Source organism: Paramormyrops kingsleyae, chromosome 19 (genome assembly GCF_048594095.1).
Source record: "Paramormyrops kingsleyae isolate MSU_618 chromosome 19, PKINGS_0.4, whole genome shotgun sequence".
Classification (NCBI taxonomy): Eukaryota; Metazoa; Chordata; class Actinopteri; order Osteoglossiformes; family Mormyridae; genus Paramormyrops; species Paramormyrops kingsleyae.
Genome location: NC_132815.1, coordinates 23,390,299 through 23,410,787, shown reverse-complemented (window position 1 = coordinate 23,410,787; position 20,489 = coordinate 23,390,299). Strand labels below are relative to the sequence as shown.

General features: G+C 45.0%; 1 protein-coding gene across 2 annotated transcripts in view; it reads left to right on the top strand.

Annotated features, from left to right (window-relative positions):
• Positions 1–16,239, top strand: part of LOC111841182 (pleckstrin homology domain-containing family G member 1) — a 44,371-nt gene extending 28,132 nt beyond the window's left edge. For both annotated transcript variants that reach the window (XM_072703121.1, XM_072703123.1), the window contains exons 3-18: positions 2,565–2,665; positions 3,510–3,579; positions 5,364–5,410; positions 6,746–6,896; positions 7,486–7,617; positions 7,858–8,040; positions 8,173–8,268; positions 8,699–8,785; positions 9,247–9,280; positions 9,399–9,488; positions 9,710–9,748; positions 9,845–9,867; positions 10,003–10,194; positions 10,367–10,486; positions 10,638–12,885; positions 13,055–16,239. In XM_072703121.1, the coding sequence (XP_072559222.1) occupies positions 2,565–2,665; positions 3,510–3,579; positions 5,364–5,410; positions 6,746–6,896; positions 7,486–7,617; positions 7,858–8,040; positions 8,173–8,268; positions 8,699–8,785; positions 9,247–9,280; positions 9,399–9,488; positions 9,710–9,748; positions 9,845–9,867; positions 10,003–10,194; positions 10,367–10,486; positions 10,638–12,885; positions 13,055–14,100 (4,659 nt within the window). In that variant the 3' untranslated portion in view covers positions 14,101–16,239. The remainder of the gene's footprint in view (positions 1–2,564; positions 2,666–3,509; positions 3,580–5,363; positions 5,411–6,745; positions 6,897–7,485; positions 7,618–7,857; positions 8,041–8,172; positions 8,269–8,698; positions 8,786–9,246; positions 9,281–9,398; positions 9,489–9,709; positions 9,749–9,844; positions 9,868–10,002; positions 10,195–10,366; positions 10,487–10,637; positions 12,886–13,054) is intronic.
• The last annotated feature ends 4,250 nt before the right edge of the window (positions 16,240–20,489 follow it).

The window sequence follows — 20,489 nt, the reverse complement described above, 5'->3', positions numbered from 1 at the left end:
GAGGGCTGCGGGACACGCGGAATGGCTGCGAGGGCTGCGGCATATACTGCGAGGCTGAGAGGGGCACGGGACATACGGCACGGTGCAGCTGAGAGGGGTGGATAGACGTGAGTTTGGCTCTGTCCTCTTGTCTGCTCCCCCCGCCCCCCCTAGCAGGAAGCCCCTGGCTTCAGGGAAGCATGGGCCTCCAGTGTAGCAGGGAAATGTCCCGCTTCCTCATGGAAAGACCCTAAGGCCAGATAAATCGGGGAGGGGGAATGAAGCCAAAGTGAAGTGGAAGTGTGCTAGCGGGGGCAGCAGGATGTGGAGGATGACAGGGGTCAGCCGAGCGAGCGCTGGGGCTTCCACTAGGAGGAAGCGAGCCTCCTTACTGCTGCACTCCCCGTGGGCAGCGGCGCTCGGGGCCTTGAATGGCCGAGGCTCAGCGAGGTGTCCGGCTACAGCTCTTATAAAGAGGAGCTGTCGTGGGGGAGTGCACTGTGATTAGGTCATTCAACGTGAACCCAGTGTGCTTAAACATCAGGGGATTATGGGAATGTCTTCCAGGAAACATTTTTAAGGATTCAGGTTTGTTTTGAAGAGCGGTATTTTTTTCAGAAAAAAATTCAGCGCCACTTAACCTGATAGGAGTGTGTGTGTGTGTTTGTGTGAGCGGGTTTACCTATCCTTATGGGGACATAATGTCCCCATAACGTGATAAATATCCATTTTTTTTCCCTTATGGGGACCGGTTTCCTGGTCCTCATAAGGGAAAACTCTATTTTATAAAAATCGGTGACTGCTATGAAAAAACTAAAAATGCAAAAACTCTTGTATTTTTGTTAGGTTACTTATGGTTATGGTTAGGGCAGGGTAGGGGTTAAGGTTGTCATAGTTAGCGTTAGCATTTTTCCCATTGAAATGCATGAGTGGTCCCCCAAAAGGATATGTTTACCCTACGTGTGTGTGTGTGTGTGTGTGTGTGTGTGTGTGTGTGTGTGTGTGTGTGTGTGTGTGTGTGTGTGTATTATATGTAATATTAGGGGAGGGGGGGAAAAAAAATAATATGGTGCTTAACTACATCTAGGTATTGAACTGGGTGTGCTAATCTGGGGGATACAGCTCACTCCCCTATGAAGCCTGCCTTCTCTCTCTCTCTCTCTTTTATGAGTATCAGGCTCATCTGCTTCACAGAGTAAGACAGGCTGTGTTTGGCCCACATTTCAGCCAGAACACCCTCCCTGATCATAGATCATACCCTTCACAGCACATCTTCAAAGTCCCTCAGGTTCTGGAGTGATTTCAGATCCCCTAGCATATGAACATCATCTCCACAACTCTAGAGTGGGACAGATTATAGCCAATGGATAGGGAATACAAAGCATTCAAACATTTTGCTGCGCTTATTTGGATCATGGGTTGTACTCTGTGATGATATCTTCTAATAATGTTGATTTCAAATCGCTTGCGTACCTCAGTGTGTGTCTCATGGAGGCGATCAATCCCATTGACCAAAATTACAGGCAAGTTATTTTTCAGCAAATCGCAAATATGTGCTACAAACTCGTACAGTATTTCTGTACGTGGTATTAACTGTGGATGGTCTTGTGGTGATGAAGTAAAGGCTTGTTGAATGTTTACAGTAATGCCGTGTAGCATATCAAACAAACGATTACCAGAGGAGGAAGTGTCTAATGTATAATCCGGTGTTCGTGTTCTGAGCCTTTATGTCGGAAAGTCCAGCCCAAGGCTGGCTGGATGTAAGTGACTGTAACATGCTGCCTCGCTTCCTGTGCTCAGCATGTGAGATGCTGCTCTCTCGGTGCTACAGTATCCGCACCACCTGGGGTGGTTTGGGAAGACTGTTTCGTTTCTGGGCCGCGGGCTGAGTGCTCCGTCCCCGCCGAGTTCACCTGAAGGTCGAGAGGTTCCTTGCCATCCCGCCGCTTAGGGTTAGCATGGCTGAGGCTGATGGCTAGCTGGTGCCACGTGAGGACAGCGGCGAACATGGCTTCTGGGATCCGGAGGTACTTCAGTCCACGCGGAGCTCTGAATGACGCGGGGAATAAAAGCCGCTTAATCCCCCGTGAAACTGAACGCCGATGCCAGACACCTAAGTGGTGCTTGGCCTCTGTCTCGGGTGCCTTTCCTATCAGATCCAGTGCACTGCTGGAGGGAGAAACGCGGCTATGAAAGCCGTGGCGGGTGGAGTTACTCAATGCTGTCAAAGCACGCCCTGGTTTAACCCAATGGGCACCAAAAGTCAGCAGTTACCTGACAGTGTGGGATAATCCTCCCAGCTGTGTGTCTCAAAGCCTCATCTCTCCACCGAACTTGGCTGTTGGGGTGGCTGGAGCTGCCTGCTACCATGGTACTCAAATAAACCTCCCAAGCAGCGCTGTTAAACTTGGCTCCATTCCCATTGGGAGATTAATATATTGCTATGGGGAAAAGAGCTAATTTAACTGGATGGACAGTTTTTAGTTCATGTCCCTCCAGACAGCACCACATGGGAGGCTTATTTGAGGCCAATGTCACCCTGATCATGCTCCTAATGTTCATGTTGCCTCCTAACATCTCCACAGGACTACCTGGGCTGCTCCGCCAGCCAGGCCCAGCTGGCCCTGGGGCCAGAGGAGAAGAGAGCCCTCTTCGGGAACATTCGAGATATTTACCGCTTCAACAGGTAACCACGCAGCCGTCGAGTTCATCTCTACAGCAGGGGAACATAAAGATGGTGGGTCAGTCAACCACCTCAGCTGGAAGACTTACGGGGGGGAAGTCCATCTCATTCTCATGACCATGAGTGACCCCACCCAACATGAGGGCATCCAAACTCCCACGCAGGCCAGGTGCAGGAAAACCTATCTGGGCTGACATCAGCATGGATACTCGGGTTAAATCAGGCCAAAATAACTAACCGTTCCATTTTTCCCGAGGGGGGCGGGGGCGTGTAAATGTTAATCCGCCGCTGGGCACGGGATTCGAATGGCAACAATGGAGGTGCGAGATGACTGTGCTCCCCACCGTGCCGTCATGCCACCCATATCGTAAAAAGGGCCAAAATAAAATCAGGTTTACATCGCTATTCTAAAATGAAGCCGAAATCTCTGGAAGTCTTGTGTATACAGTGTGGACAGAGTTTATATTGTGAGTTTGAAGGGGGGGGATTCTGGCTTGATAATGACAGCACTTAGCTGCTGAAATGAACACCGCAGTCTCCGCTTCACCCCCCCGGTCATGTACCTATTGTACACCATGATGGTTCCCATGGTCACTATTTAAAAAAACAAATAAATAAATAAATCAGAATTGAATGCTCTGAATACATGGAAGTCATTTCTTTTGTGTTGTCAGTTGAATTAAATGTATTAATAGCAAATATGGAGTATGTCACTGCCAAGGATTGCTGGAGAGCATTTTAATGCGTCTGAAAGCCTCAACATGGTACTGGAGTGCAAGCCAACAGCAAGGCGACTAGAACAAAAAAAAAATAAGCCCCAAAGTAATGGACTCCCTTTGTGTTCCAGTGAGCTGCTGCAGGAGCTGGAGAAGTGCCAGGCTGACCCAGTTGCTATAGCGGAGCGCTTTGTGGCCAAGGTAAGCAGCCTCGCACAGCCGTCAGCGGGCTGAAGGGGCAGGCAGTGCACCCCCTGCTGGTCGCTGACTGCGCATGCTGCTGCCTGGACGTTTGGCACGCGGACGCGCGCGACAGCACCTCGACAGTCTGTGTTGTTTGTCTTTAGGATCGTAGTTATTGTTCAGTTTGTATTGTTTTTCTCAGGATACGTGATTCAGATACCAGGAAAACAGAATAGCAGTATTTGGGTATTGCTTTTGTTAAGTTATGTATCTTCTGGCCATAAAAATGACAGTGGGGAAAAAAAATGACAGAATGTAAGGTCAACGGTGGTCATTTCCTCCCACTCCTGTCTAGGTTATTGAGTTCAGATGCTTTCTGGAAGTCCTTTCAGCTCTTACGAAGCATAAACTCAATTGTTTTGAGGGATGTGCAGCAAAGAGGAAGACAAAGAAGGTGGAGATATCTTGAATGCGTTGTACTAGTAAAAGCAGAGAAGGCCTCTTCACGATTGATTCCATTGTGTAAGTTTGGTTGGTGTTCTGCTCGGCTAAGCGAATTGACACAATAGTGTTTGAAGTGGTGGCGTTTTACGTCATACAGACCCAATCTAGTGTGTGCAGGTTTATTGGGCTGCTTCTGTGAATCATAAGGACACAATTGTGAGAGTGACATAGGCCTTGTGGTACCATGTGGGTCAAGCGACAGGGGTCAGAGGTCAGGTGAATGTGGTCACCTCGGAAACATCAGCAGTATGCCTACCATAATCCAGCCCCTGCTGTTGAAGGGCCAGCTGTGAACAGGACGGCTAATTAAAGGGAGCCTTCAGCTCGCGCTCAAAGTGCTCCACTGGGGCTGTAAATCTGCAAAAGCCTCTTCCAACAAAAGATAATTGGATTTTTGTCCTTGCTAATGGTGTTCCTCTCCCAGCTGAAATCTGATGAGTAGGCATGCTGAGCTTTGTCCCGAGATGAGACCAAGGGAGTGGAACAGAGTTAACATCATTAGCAGACGGAGTTCCTTGTGCCGATTCCACCATTGGACTGTCATCGCTATAGTGCTGGCAGCCTAAGCAAGTAAAAGCTCAGTGTGATGTCAGCACTGAGCAGAACGTAGTTAGCTTCAGGAGTATTAGCAACAGTGGACTGTTAGCATTATTTTGGGTTAAAACAGAGGGAATAGAATAAAACTCGTCATTGGTTTAGCATCATTGACAGTCAAAGCCCAGTTGAGTGCCTTCACCCCGAAGCCTTTCCGAACTGGGCCTGAACTGCTTGGATGCTTGTAAAATGTACCATATAATTTATCGACCCAGTTTGCCAATTGAAACATCTGCTCCTGCTTTGCTGGTGTGCCGCCGCGGGCTGCGGAGGGCGGGCTGGAGCCGGCGTCAATGCCGGGCCGCTCACACGCAGCCGTCCGCTCTTGGCTGCAGCCCAAAAGCTGAGATCTGTAGGATGTCCTGTTCATCCTTCTGCTGCATCTATACTTAAGTTTCCTGCCAGCTTAGAATGTGATTATGTCCCCCCCCCCCCCCACTTCCTCACGGGTGCTGCCTGATGGTGAGCTTACACCATGTATGAAGATGAGCCCTTCCTGCTCCATGTCCCTATATGTCCTAATGCCTGTAAAATATGCAGACATATCTTCTCATGCATCTTAATACACTTACAATTGAAGTTCAAATTTTTTAATTTACTTTGAAATAAAAATAATAAAATTTTAATGTCATTTTAAAATTTAATTTAATTTCTTGGGACATGAGTTATAACACTTCTCACCATTTTCTCTTTTTCCTTTCTAGAGTGAAGAATTCCACATTTACACTCAGTACTGTACCAATTACCCAAGGTAATTTTGATATATTTTTTTAATTCATATTCTGAACTAATTGCGCTGGACTCTTGCATTTGACTGGCCAGCGTGTGCAGGCGCACTCGCTTGTGTTCACGTTCTGCCTGTTAGCAACTTCAGCTCTGAATTCCCTGGTAAAATTTAGACAGGAGCTGTGTGGCTGAAACATCTGGATGGGCCAGTTTTTAGCCCTAGTAAACAAAACCTCTGTATATATGCAGGCATGTGTGTGTCCATATGCGTTTCCTCAGTCAACCTCTGGAGCTACATCGTTTTTAAAGTTGGCCCCCAGGCTTGTGTGGGCATAGCTATACTTAGATATACGTACAGTATTACCGTGTTTCCCAAGTATGTATGCAAAATGCTGCAGCGCTAGCATGCTGATACTTACAGCTGTCTATAGCTGTTTTTGGGGGTATGGCCACACGTGTCCTCAATGATTAACGGCCGTCTCATCGCAGTCGCGATTCTCTCTGATTTCAAAAGGGCTGATGCTCGGAGCATTCCGGAAAAACCAGTGCAGCGTCTCCTCTCTGCTTTAGCTGGCAGCACTTTAAAAACTCTGCAGAACAGTCACTGTCTTTCATGGAGTGTAATCTATCAGCTCGCTGTAGTACTGAAACTGCCCCTCAGTGCAGTACATGATCTTCTCATTAGGAAAGGTGCATGAACTCATGGAGCTGGTGCAATTGATCACTATTTTAATGGCCTGTCTGGAAACTAGATAACTTTACTGTCTTTAAGAAATAGCCATTTAATTACTAAAGCTATTCTGTAGACATCTATAATATTTATTACTTGGTGTGATGCAGTGGGTGTCGCTTAATGATTAAAATTGGACCATTTTGATAAGTGGAAGACGAAAGGCTGTCATGTATTTTCTTATTGAAGGGAACCACAATTAATATTTGGACCAGATCCAGACATGTAGGCATTTCTTTTGGTTGATTTTGTGTAATTGCTTATTAAGATGTACACGTTTTTTGATCGTTTAATACTTAATTGCCAAAAGTTAATTCATGTTGCATGCTGGCTTGTAAGATTAACTCTTAATTTGAATACATGTATATATAATCAAGCAGTTGAGTGTCTGTTGACCTGAGAGCACAGTCATTCTTCCTCAGATCCCAGACACACTCACTCACCATATGCTGCCTGAGTGAGTGAGTATGTCGTGACTAGTTCACGCACACAAACACGCCCATGTACTCGCAACGTTCCTGGCGTCAGGGTGTATGGCTTCAGGCCCAGCCCACGGCGCCGGGCCGGGCCAGACTCTAGGACAGCACTGAGGCTGGGTCCAGACACTAACAAGTCTCCACATCCTGACAGGTCAGTAGCAGTTCTCACAGAGTGCATGAGGAACAAGGCTCTGGCGAAGTTCTTCAGGGAGCGGCAAGAGTCACTGAATCATTCCCTCCCTCTGGGATCCTACCTGCTGAAGCCGGTGCAGAGAATCCTGAAATACCACCTGCTCCTCCATGTCAGTACTGCCTCCTGCTAGCATCGCATGCCCGCTAGCCACAACTCTGATGGTTTTTGAAGGTCATGAATTATTAGCATGCTATAGTACTAATTGTGTCACTAGTTAATACAGTGTGCTTTACTGTACATTAATTATTAAGCAGCAATTCAAGCAAAAACAACTGCAGGATGCAACATGACGGCTAAAAATATGCACCAGCACTGGGCGCTTACTGTGTAAATGGCTGTAAGATCAGCTTAATAAAACCACATGTGACACAGTGCTCCAAAAATGTTTATTGACGTTTCATGTACAGTGGTACATAAACATGGGCCAATGCAGAGGACCACTGATGGTGAAATATCCACATCACACTAAGTAGTCCTTAACTGGCTAACAGTTTATCATCTTTTTGGAGGGTCTGAATGCATAGAAATTTTCCTTTGTCTTGGAATACCGATAAATAAAATACGTACAGTGTGCAAATTCTACAAAATACAATTTGTGCACCTGCAATGAGTTTGATAACAATTTTGAGAGTCATTTTGAGATGTGTTTCTTTCAGAGCTGTTTTAATAAACCATCTCTTGGGGTTTGTGGGCTTTAGGAGATCGCAAACCACCTGGACAAGCAGACCGACCGCTATGAGGTGGTGCAGGATGCCATTGACACCATGCAAAGAGTGGCCTGGCACATCAATGACATGAAAAGGAAGCACGAGCACGCGGTGCGACTGCAGGTAGGCTCCGCCTTCAGCTGTGATTGGCCGCTGTCACTGTTGGTCTGATGTGATTGGTGGAGGTTCGGAGCTGGTGGAGAATGCTACTTGCAGACATGAATAGCATGTACGTTTGCAGTGAAGGATCAATCATCCTCACGTAAACTTTCTTGGGTGGTTCGATATTTTACCTGTATTCTAGAAGCTTACCAGAGGCAACAGTGAGGTTATAAGAGATTAACATGCCCTTGCCACTACTAGGAGATCCAGAGTCTGCTGATGAACTGGAAGGGCCCTGATTTGATTGGCTATGGGGAGCTGGTTCTAGAGGGCACGTTCCGGATCCAGCGAGCCAAAAACGAGCGGACCTTGTTTCTGTTAGAGAAGCTGCTGCTCATCACAAAGAAAAGGGAGGAATCTTACACCTATAAGGCTCACATAATGGTAAGTACTGATCCCCGATGTCATTGATAAATCATAATGTACATAAGACTATGGCTTTTCCGCCCCCCTCCCCCATTTCAGCATCCATACTGGAACACCTTGGACTGACTGGCTGTTTTTCTCCATTTTCAGTGCTGTAACCTGATGTTGGTTGAAGTCATCCCCAAAGAACCTCTGAGCTTCAGCGTGTTCCATTACAAAAACCCCAAGCTTCAGCACACTGTGCAGGTAAGCGGCGACCTAAGCTCTCTATAGCGGCTCTGCTCTGCCATTCTACAGATCCTCACCACACCTCTCTCTCTGGTCCTTCTACTTTCCTCTCTGGAGGAAATGGCAACGACCAGGAAAAACATAGAGTGATCCCTCACTGAGGAATAAACATGTAAACGGAGCCACAATATTGTAAATTGCATCCTTAAGCAGACACATTGCAAAGATAGCAGAACTGGATCCTTCAGATTATGATCAGAATGTCTTCAGTGCCTCTATTCAGATGAAATTCGTACACTTAGGCTCTCCCTGTACCACTGAAGGCCAGTACATTTGGGCAGCTACATTAGACATGCACTGCTGTAGGCTGATGTGTGCATGAAATGGAAATTTCTGTTTTCCTGTATTTGCAATTGTAAGATGAACTCTGCGTATTGGTTTCCAATAGGCGAAATCCCAGCAGGACAAGCGCACATGGATCCTCCATCTAAAAAGACTCATACTTGAAAACCATCCTGCGAAAATTCCCGCCAAGGTCAGTACATATGCTCCTTATCGCCAACACAAAGGGGGCAGCTTCTCCTGTTTTATAGCTCAGTCGTACAGTTCTGTCATTTAGACCCTGGGAACTTAAATTTTCTGGGAATTTTCACTTGCAGCAATTAAAAATAAATAAATAAAATAAAATTGCAGGTTACCTTATAGTCTATAATAGGGTTGGTGGTGTTATTTTATTTTTTAATAAAGGCGTTCATCCTAAAACAAATAAACCTGGTCTATCCCAGGGACGTGGTTTCAGATGATCTGCTTACCCAACCCTAGCCCCTGATTTTGAGCACTTCCACTCACCATGCCCCGCCCCCCTGTCAGATTTGTTCTGGCGTCCACACTGGTCTATAATTACCTCTCTAATAAATAGGAATTGAAACATATTGCATTTCATGTCTCTACCCATTATATGATTAATGCCTGACGGCCTTTTTTTTTGGCCTGCAGGCTAAACAGGCTATATTGGACATGGATGCAGTGGGTGAGTATCTATACAGTGACTGTAATGTGACCTGCACAATGTCTACTGGACATGGAAGCCTGAAGGTGCAAGTGACACGGAGGTAGTACAAAGCCGCTATCTCCATTCGGTGTTCCAGATTCCACCGGACTGAGTTGCAGTCCCCATTGGGACAGGAAAACCCAGGCGAAGGATGGGCCCACCCCGCGACGAGTCAGGAGGAAGACTGGTAAGTTACCGGAGACTGTGACTCGCCCCTCTCGCGCAGGATTAGTGCAGGATTAGGAGCATGCATGTCGGTGTCTCCCTGTTGTAACAGTGATGGAATAAGGGGTATGTTCAATGGCACGCTATTGGCTGATGAATCCTGGAAGAATGGTATTTGATTTAGTCATGGTCTGTTTGATTTTCCATGACCTGTAGTTAATCCAGTTTTCTATCCTTTTTCAGAGCCATTATCAAGATTGCTGAAAAACGCAAAGCAAAGTGGTGAGTTCCGGGCATGTTAGAACCCGTTCTATGTTGACCATGGAAAAGAGCTCGATGTAATAACTCCCTTTTCTCTCTTTTGCCTAAATTTCTCAGGCACTAATCCCGAGCCACAAAAGGTAAGCCTCTCTATTATATTTCTGCCTCACCTTGAGCTGTTCTTAAACTAGTTGATGACTTGACCACAAATGAAATGCTAAACAGAGGCTAGGTATGGATTACTTATGGTCTAAAAATTTATTTGTTTTCCACAGCGGGGAAGTCTAGGAGTGGCCCTTCTGTCACCTATGTCCCACCTCAGCCCCAGAGAGGGGCTGCTGGCCTCAATTGGCCGAACCAGGAGTTTGGTCAGCCAATCACAGGAGTCTCTGGACCCAGCAGAGCCTAGCGACTGTGATGACAACCCACACCTTCCAGAAGCAGAAAATGATGCTGGACCAGGCTTGGTGAGCTGCCATGATGTTGGGCTTAGCGATATAATAAATTACGATATCTATACCAGCAATGTCATTGGCGTAATCACATAATCAAAATGTTCCTTTGTGCGTCGGCCAGAATTGCAGTTTTATTCTTTGTTAGATTTGGCATAGAAACAGCTTGGTAAATTTTTGTCTGCAGGTTAAAGGGAAGAAGTCAAAAGGTCAAGGGAAAGGAACCATGAAGAGACTCAACCCACAAGCTTCAGTTGACTGCATTGACAGATGGCGTGATTGTAATATCGGGGTGCAGGACTTGCAGGTACCTAGATTAATCCCACCAATTACAGGTCTAGTGTAAAGTTCACATTGGCGAATCACCAATGTGACTTTTTCCAATTAGTAAATATACTATGGTGATATTTTGCATACCTTTGTCTGAACTTTATAGTATCATTGTTTTTGTCCCACAGGCTGTTAAAGATTCTCTTCAGATGGACCCCAGCATGTCCCGTCAAACTGAGGGCCTCTTGGCTCGTCCTCAAAGCCCCAACCTTGCTGCCATGATCTCTGGTGGTCACATAGCTCGAAACATCTGGACGGATCACAAGATTCGACGTGCTATGTTCCCAACCCGGCAGCAGACCGTCCAGGGAGAGGATGAAGAGGACCTCTACCAGATGTTTATGCCGTCAGAGCCATCTGATCCAGACCTAGTGGCCTCCCAAGAAGAGGAAGGTAGTCGTGGATCTGGCCGCCCCTGTAGCTGGCACATGGAGCAAACGCAGGTACCAGTGTACACTGAAGCACCATCCAGCAGCAAGAAAGTCCTGCGGCGTGCCAGCAGTGTTGGGGAGAAAAACAGCAAGGCTCCAGATCCAGGGGAGAAACTTGCCGGTCCCCGGGACAGCTTGCAGATAGACTCCTCCAGCAGTGTTTCAGGCTCTGCGGAGCACCTCACCATTGACGATATTGAAAATGTGTATGATAACATCAGCTATGAGGACCTGAAGTCTATGGGGTTAATTTGCAGAGAACCAGAGAGCACCCATTATCCTCAGGTGACCAAGGAGGAGAAGCAGGCAGAGAGCAAAAAGGCAGAACAAACTGTCGCGTCTACAGGAATGACTGAATCCAGAAATTCGTCTGATGTTTATGTTTCCCCATCCAAGGATAGTGTTCCTTTTGGGACATGTGAACTGAAAATTGTGGAGGAAAACATCTATGACACCATAGGTTTCGTGGACCAGCCTCCAGAACCGTTGCACAGTCCAGCTGTGGCCGAACAGGACACCATGTTTCTCCAGCCGATTTCAACTGGCAGCAATGGTTTGGACAGGTTTCTCTCTGAGGACAGTCTGCAGAGCTATGAAGACGAACGCCAGGTCTCTGTGGAGATGGACTCTTCCTCCAATTCAGATTCCCTCGTACACAGGTCACCTGCTGGCACTATGTCAGAGAAGGTGGATGAGATCTGGAATGACCTGGAAAACTACATCAAGAAGAATGAGAAGAAGCAGGAGAGGCTTACGGCTGCATTCCCAGTGAATGGCGAGGAGAGCCCTGTGAAGATGGCAAAGCAGGAGAGCCCTGTGAAATCCTCAAAGCAGGAGAGCCCCCTCAAGGTAGCAAAGCAGGGGAGCCCTCTGAAATCCTCAAAGCAGGAGAGCCCCATCAAGACCACAAAGAAGGAGAGCCCAGTGAAATCCTCAAAGCAGGAGAGCCCCCTCAAGGCAGCAAAGCAGGGCAGCCCTCTGAAATCTTCAAAGCAGGAGAGCCCCATCAAGACCACAAAGCAGGAGAGCCAAGTGAAATCCTCAAAGCAGGAGAGCCCCCTCAAAGTGGCCAAGCAGGAGAGCATGCTGAAATCCTCAAAGCAGGAGAGCCCCATCAAGACCGCAAAACAGGAGAGCCCCATCAGGACTACAAAGCAAGAGAGCCCACTGAAATCCTCCAAGCAGGAGAGCCCTATCAAGGCAGCAAAGCAGGAGAGCTCGCTAAAATCCTCAAAGCAGGAGAGCCCCATCAAGACCACAAAGCAGGAGAGCCCCATCAAGACCACAAAGCAGGAGAGCCCCATCAAGACCACAAAGCAGGAGAGCCCCATCAAGACTACAAAGCAGGAGAGCCCACTGAAATCCTCAAAGCTTGGTAGTCCTGTCAAGATGACAAAGCAGGAGAGCCCAGTGAAATCCTTGAAGCAAGGGAGACTAGCACAAGGCACCTCTGGGCGACGGGGTCCAGGGCTTTTTAGAGAAGAGGCCATTGAGATTCTGGAGCCCCCAGTGACCCCTTCTGTTGTTGTAGAGAACTTCGGGAGCACCAAGACTATTAAGAGCAAGCTAGCTAGATTCAGCAGCGGTAGCTTTAGAATGGATGAGCCAGATACCCTGAGAGAGAAGGGAGAAACGCCAAGAGAGAGAGCCTTGCTTGGCCTTGGCGGTGGTCTGTTCCCCAGAGACTTTGTCAGCTTTGACAACACCTTGGATTCCTCCAGTAGCATCTTCTCAGATGCCATGGATTTCTCCCTGGACTTCGGAGACAAAACCAAGAATAGGGTGTATCTGATGGCAAGGCAGTATAGCCAGAAGATCAAGAAAGCTAATCAACTGCTGAAGACAAAGAGTTCAGACCAGGAACATACTTTTAGCCGGCTGAAGTCAAAGCAGAAGGATTTGGCAGATATTTTGGAAGAAAAGAAGCAAGGAGGCACTGCAATTGGTAAAGCTCTGTTTTATGCATTTCCAACATGTGTGTGTTAGAATGTTTGTTTTTTAAATGTATTTATGTGGATGTGACTAATTAGGAAGCTCTTTGCTTTCATAGGAAAGCAGCTGTGCACAGGGAATCTCCATTTCCTTTATGAATGAAGTTTTCCTTCTTTTCTCAGGTGCAAAAATTGCAGAGTACTCTCAGCTGTACGAGCAGATCCCATTCAAAGATATGCCCCCTGGCAAGCTGAACGATCCAGAGAATGCCACCCTGGAGCCTCCATGTCTGCATTCTTCCCCTTCACTGGCCCCACCTCAGGGCAGCTCTGAAAGCCATGCCAGTGACTCTTGTGTGGATGAGGACTGGCTCAATTCCACATACAGTAATGGGGAGCTGGTGAACTTTGTCTCCTGTGTAAATGAAGCTGCCCTTCAGAGGGAGGGTTTGGGATCTTCTCCTGAGAAACAGTTGAGCCTGGTGTACCCGATCCCTACCATCAAATACTCCTCTCCTCCACAGTCTCCCACCCAGAGGTGGAGTGCTTGCATGGCTCAGCCCAACAAAGAGAACTTGAGCCATCAGCAAGTTTATAACTCTCTGGACCGACAAACCCATTCTGCCAAAGCACTTCCTTATAACAGATGTCAGTCCTCTTCCTCCATAGCTGCAAGTGGCAAGAATGGAGATCATTTGGGAGGGGACAGCATTGCAGGTCCTGGCATTAGCCTGATGGGCGTGGGAAACCGGGGATCTGCGTTCGCCAGGCTTGGGTACTCAGGGCGGCAGTCCAGTCTTCCCGAGCGTTACTCTGACTTGACCCTCCAGGACTCGCAGCAGGTTGTGGTGGTGAGCAAAAGTCCCTCGTCCAATGCTCTCCGGGCCACTCAGAACTACCACGCCAACTTCAAGGACAATGATGACGACGACGACGATTACGTGGAGATCAAGTCTGACGACGAAGAGCTCGGGGACGGAACGCAGCACAAGGAGCCGCTGGCCATATCGACACCTTGTGTGACCCGAGCTGAGCGTGCGGGCCAAGGGCCCTCCATCAGCCTCCCCTGCACACCCATCAGAACCAGCCCCCGCATCCCGCCCCCTGCATTCCCCGACCAGGACAGCCTGGCCCACTACCTGTGGAGCGAGCCACAAGTCTCCCAGCAGAACCTTGTGCAGTCCCTGAGGGAGAAATTCCACTGCCTGAGTTCCAGCAGTTTTGCATGAGGCTCGTCATCCGCTGTCGTGCACCGTTACTGCACGCCGATGTAAAGAGGCTCTGCGTGACATGGTCTGGTGTCTACTTTGATCTAGTTCTGAGAGATTCCCTAACAGTAACTTAGATCTTCCGTACTTGGTAAAAGTTTAAAAACACTATGTATGTATATTTAAGAAATGTAATTAATGTAATTAGATTCATCATGGTTTACATAGCAATGAAGATATTTTAATTACTCTGAAAGTAACACATTGATCAGATTATAGGGTTAAGTTTCCAAAGGGATTATATTTTTAGAAGCTGTGGGCAATTTAATGCAACTTGTATGTAGCTGGTGTTTCTGTGGGCTTCAGCAAACTGTGGACATAGAAAAATCAGAATTACTGAGTAACTTTCACCATATAGTATTACTGTGCCATATAAATCAAAACTTTTTTTGATACTTTCGTGGGAGGGGGGGGCAGGATATCTCCTTATACCCCCCCAACCCCACCCCATGATTTACACAAATGCAAGGACTGACTGGGGCTAAAATTCAGAATTGTGATTATCAGTGTTAACTGACAAAAACTAAATTGGAGAAAAACCAACTTGTTTTTATGTAGCAAAGCAAAAGTTTTAATTATTAGTTTTAGTTGTATCTGATACTGCTTTAGTGCTTGTTTTGGTTTTGATTTAATTAGCAAATGCTAAGCCTGTCCAAAAACCTCCATCCTTATTTTAGTCTATTTTAACTGTGCACATCAGCTGTCACTTGAGAATGTATGACACTTACCAGACTTTACTTTGTTATATGCTAACTTAATGTACTTAGCAAGTATACTGTATTTAATTCTCAGGAGCTTTGCCTACAAACCAGCTAATAATGGCAGTTAAATATCCAGTGAGAGGCTGTATGCATGCTTTGTATGCCTGAAATATCCATATATAGTCGTACAATTGCAAATGTAGTTTTTAAAATAAGACTATAAGGGTTTGCAGCAATATCCAAGTTAAAGGATCATGCTTTGAGGTTTGCTAACGTACCAACCTAATGAACAAGGGATCTTGCTTTAATGGGCTTTCTTGAACTCACTTGGTATCAGAAGTACATATTTATTGCAAACTGTACGAAATGTTGGTAATTTTTAGCTCGCTGTATTTCTTGTCTTACTGTAGCAGAGCATCATGCATTTTAAGAGCCTAAAATACTAAAACCTAAAAATCTGGGACCATGGAAGAAAGTTAAAACAGTACTGTACTTGTATATTTTCACATTGAGTTAATTTCTCTCTTTTGCCAGTGCACACATTGACACTACTGATTACATGTTTAACATTCACCATTTGTGGTCTGTTTGGGGTCCATCCTTTGTCCGTCCTTGGAATGGAAATGTATACAATTTAGTTCTGTCAGGATTTTTGTTTAACTCAGATTAACCCCAGGTTTTTCTAAATGATGAGAATTTATGTTGACAATGATGTCGACTTAACATCAAATGTTTCCTATCGTTCAACAATATACTGGGCATCAGTTGTATGTGTACAGATAACGTCACATTTTTTTGTTTTTTTCTTTTTGCAATATGTGGTTTCCCTAATATTTCATTTAAGAGCAAATTAGTTCCCCTCAAACTGTTAATAATTACAGCCAGTTCAGAGATAAAATGATGAATATTTATTTATTTAAGGTTTTTTTTTGGGTAATTTTGGGATATTTTGGCAATGGGTAATTTTGTTCAAAAGGATACTGTGAATGTTATTTATAAAAGGTTGGTCTTAAAGCACTGTTGAATTATCCTTTCTGAAATACAACTAAATGTTCTAATGCACAATCAAGGCCTTTTATCAATGTAAATACACCAAACAATGTAGAAAATACAAATGCAGTGTGTACTCATGTGACATTGTGTTTTGTTTTTATGTTTTTGCTTCTTATTTTGGGGATTGTCAAACTTTTTTGTTCATTGAAACTGACCTTTTTGCACTTTTTGCTTTTTTTACATTTGATTTGTAAACATTTTGTAAAGATGTAAGTATATTTTAGGAAACCTAATTGTACGCTATAGGTATGCTATCACTATATTGTAAGTTTTTAACTGGTTAGTTGTCCTTCTGTAGGGAAAAAGTTATTGGAGGAAATAAAGTATAATTAAAATGTCAAATAAATCTCTCGTATTTTTGAAGTGGGGAGATACTGGGGGTAAAGGGGGAGACTACGAGACAAGTACTAGTTAAAGGAACCATTTCTCTTACCAGAGATCAACAGGAGTGAGAGATTGTGGGATCTGTTTCAAATGGATAGAAAGTTGAGGGATAGAGGATTATGGTTAAAGGAAAGCAAGTTACACTTCAGAGCTTGTCATATTTCGCCCCCTAGTGGCACATGCAGGAAGAGCATTCGGGGAGAATAATTTTTTTCTCCAAAGATAAGCCTACACATATCTAACTATACAGTATTGTGCAAAAGTTTTAGGCAATCAACGGAAATGTTTTAAGCTGTTTATCTGGGTTGTAAATATATATTTGCTGGATGAACACCACTTCTGCTCCCAAACAGCTCCTCAGGGCCACCCCAGACATTACATGTATTTGTTACATTTCAAATAAAATCGATTAATTGGTTTTAAAAAGTCAATGAGGTATTGATTAGCTATACAAGGCGTACTAGTGGTCGAGGCAAGAAACACACGCCACATGCATCAGATTTGGCAACCCTGCTATCGCACGATACATTTACAGTTTTTTACACTTGGTAAATGCGTTTGTGTCCGTCTTTTCCATTAAATATACATTAATTACGTGTCCATCGAGGTTATGAATTTGGTGCTTCATGACAACAAAACCACATGAAACATTATACATATAATGAACAAAACATGCATAAAAAAAGATTAGCGGCTTAAGCCTCACTAGCCCGACTGTGGCGCCGCCGAGATCCGTAAGTTAATACAAGTACAGAGAAATGATTATCATTATTGGAACCATATTAAAGAAATATTACATTTAAAATACTTAATATTTTAAATAGGGTGGTGCAGGGACCCAGTGAGTAGCACTGTGGTTTCGATACGCTAGACTTGGGCTGTTCAATCCTGCCTGGTCTCTGACGAAAGGCTGTATATGGATGAAAGGTTGGCTGGTTTTATGTCTTTAATATTTGTGTTGTTAATAAGTGTATATTGGTTTTGTTATTTCAACGATAAATTTTAATTATGTAGCAGGGCAGGTTAATTGGACCTTTGTGATCAGAAGGATTCTGATTCATATACTTTGTCCAGGTGAGTGATTTCACAGTTGGGCACTAAATCAAGTCCCTTATCTCCAATTAGACCCTGCTTTCTAAATGTACACTATATAGAGAAAAGTATTGGGACACACCTCTTATTCATCAAAGTCAGGTGTTTTATTCAGACCCATAGCCACAGTGCATAAAATCAAGCACCTATTTATGCAGTCAGGTTTACAAACATTTGTGAAAAGAACGGGTCATTCTGAAGAGCGTGGTACTGCCATAAGACGCCACCTTTGTAATAAGTCAGCTTGTGAAATTTCTTCCCTGCTAGATATTCCATGGTCAGCTGTAAGTGGTATTATTGCAAAGTGGAAGCATTTAGGAACAACAGAAACTCAGCCATGAAGTGGCCGACCACATAAGGTGACATAGCGGGGTCGCTGAGTGCTGAGCTGCATAGTGCGTAGAAGTTGCTAGTGCTCTGAGTTCCACATAACTGCATTAACTCCAGCACAATAACTGTGCGCCGGGAGCTTCATGGAATGGGCTTCCATGGCCGAGCAGCTGCATGCAAACCTCACATCACCAAGCACAATGCCAAGCATCTGATGGAGTGGTGTAAAGCACACTGTCACTGGACTCTGGAGCAGTGGAAACATGTTCTATGGAGTGACGAATCACGCTTCTCTGTCTGGCAGTCTGATGGACGAGTCTGGGTTTGGCGGATGCCAAGAATATGTTACTTACCTGACTGCATTGTGCCAACTGTACAGTTTGGGGGAAGATAATGGTAAGGGGTTGTTTTTCAGAAGTTGGGCTGGGCCCTTTAGTTCCAGTGAAGGGAAGAATAAGAGCAAACCAAGACATTTTGGACAATTCTATGGTTTTAACTTTGTGGGAACAGTTTGGTGAAGGCCCTTTTCTGTTCCAGCATGACTGTGCTCCAATGCACAAAGTAAGGTCCATAAAGACATGATTGAATGAGTTTGGTGTGGAAGAACTTGACTGGCCCGCACAGAGCTCTGACCTCAACCTGATCAAACAGCTTTGGGATGAGCTAGAACAGAGATCCTGAGCCAGAGCTTCACGTCCAACTTCAGTGCCTCACCTCACAAATGCTCTTCTGGATGAATGGGCAAAAATTCCCACAGACACACTCCATAATCTTGTGGAAATCCTTCCCAGAAGAGTGGCAGCTGTTATAGCTGCAAGGGGGGGACCAACTCCATATTGATGCCTATGGATTTCAGAAGAAGGGGGAGGCACCCATAGCTTCCAGGATACGTTCCAGACCCCCCCAGAACTCTAAATAGGACAAGCAGTTTCAGAAAATGGATGGATGGATTTAGAATGGGATGTCATAAAAGTTCCTGTAGGTGTAATGGCCAGGTGTCCCAATACTTTTGTCCATATAGCATATGTCACAAAATCATTTGCTTAATATACACTCACCTAAAGGATTATTAGGAACACCTGTTCAATTTCTCATTAATGCAATTATCTAATCAACCAATCACATGGCAGTTGCTTCAATGCATTTAGGGGTGTGGTCCTGGTCAAGACAATCTCCTGAACTCCAAACTGAATGTCAGAATGGGAAAGAAAGGTGATTTAAGCAATTTTGAGCGTGGCATGGTTGTTGGTGCCAGACCGGCCGGTCTGAGTATTTCACAATCTGCTCAGTTACTGGGATTTTCATGCACAACCATTTCTAGGGTTTACAAAGAATGGTGTGCAAAGGGAAAAACATCCAGTATGCGGCAGTCCTGTGGGCGAAAATGCCTTGTTGATGCTAGAGGTCAGAGGAGACTGATTCAAGCTGATAGAAGAGCAACTTTGACTGAAATAACCACTCGTTACAACCGAGGTATGCAGCAAAGCATTTGTGAAGCCACAACACGCACAACCTTGAGGCGGATGGACTACAACAGCAGAAGACCCCACCGGGTACCACTCATCTCCACTACAAATAGGGAAAAGAGGCTACAATTTGCACGAGCTCACCAAAATTGGACAGTTGAAGACTGGAAAAATGTTGCCTGGTCTGATGAGTCTTGATTTCTGTTGAGACATTCAAATGGTAGAGTCAGAATTTGGCGTAAACAGAATGAGAACATGGATCCATCATGCCTTGTTACCACTGTGCAGGCTGGTGGTGGTGGTGTAATGGTGTGGGGGATGTTTTCTTGGCACACTTTAGGCCCCTTAGTGCCAATTGGGCATCGTTTAAATGCCACGGCCTACCTGAGCATTGTTTCTGACCATGTCCATCCCTTTATGACCACCATGTACCCATCCTCTGATGGCTACTTACAGCAGGATAATGCACCATGTCATGCTCGAATCATTTCAAATTGGTTTCTTGAACATGACAATGAGTTCACTGTACTAAAATGGCCCCCACAGTCACCAGATCTCAACCCAATAGAGCATCTTTGGGATGTGGTGGAACGGGAGCTTCGTGCCCTGGATGTGCATCCCACAAATCTCCATCAACTGCAAGATGCTATCCTATCAATATGGGCCAACATTTCTAAAGAATGCTTTCAGCACCTTGCTGAATCAATGCCACGTAGAATTAAGGCAGTTCTGAAGGCGAAAGGGGGTCAAACACCGTATTAGTATGGTGTTCCTAATAATCCTTTAGGTGAGTGTATAAATACAATGTCAATGTAATTATTTTAATGTGTAGCCAATATGGGACAGACTTTTACTGTGTGAACTGTATGTACTGTATCAAAATCATGGATTAATTTAATTGTTTATTAAATAACGTGGTATAGCTGGAAAAATATGCAATATTAGACTTCTTACTTAATACCTGCACCCATTAGGGTAATGTTGGTTTTTTATTTGGTTCTTTGTGTTTCATATGCATGTCTAGCACTTGCTTCTGTATCCTACATATAGTTAAATGATTTTTTAAGGCTTGTGGTAAGAGTGGCAGGCATATTTTACAGAAACATAATAAAGTTCTACGCTTTTCCATCGACTCCCCAGAGGTATTATTTGCATGTCAGACAATGAAATTTCCTGTCTTGCACCATAACCAAGACCGATTAGAATGAGAGAGCAGTTCCCAGTTTGACATAGCATTCCATACTTGCATACTCATGTATATATTTATTTTGGGACGGTTTTCAGAAGAATTTTTAAAGCAAAATCATTTAACCTTAAGCATTTA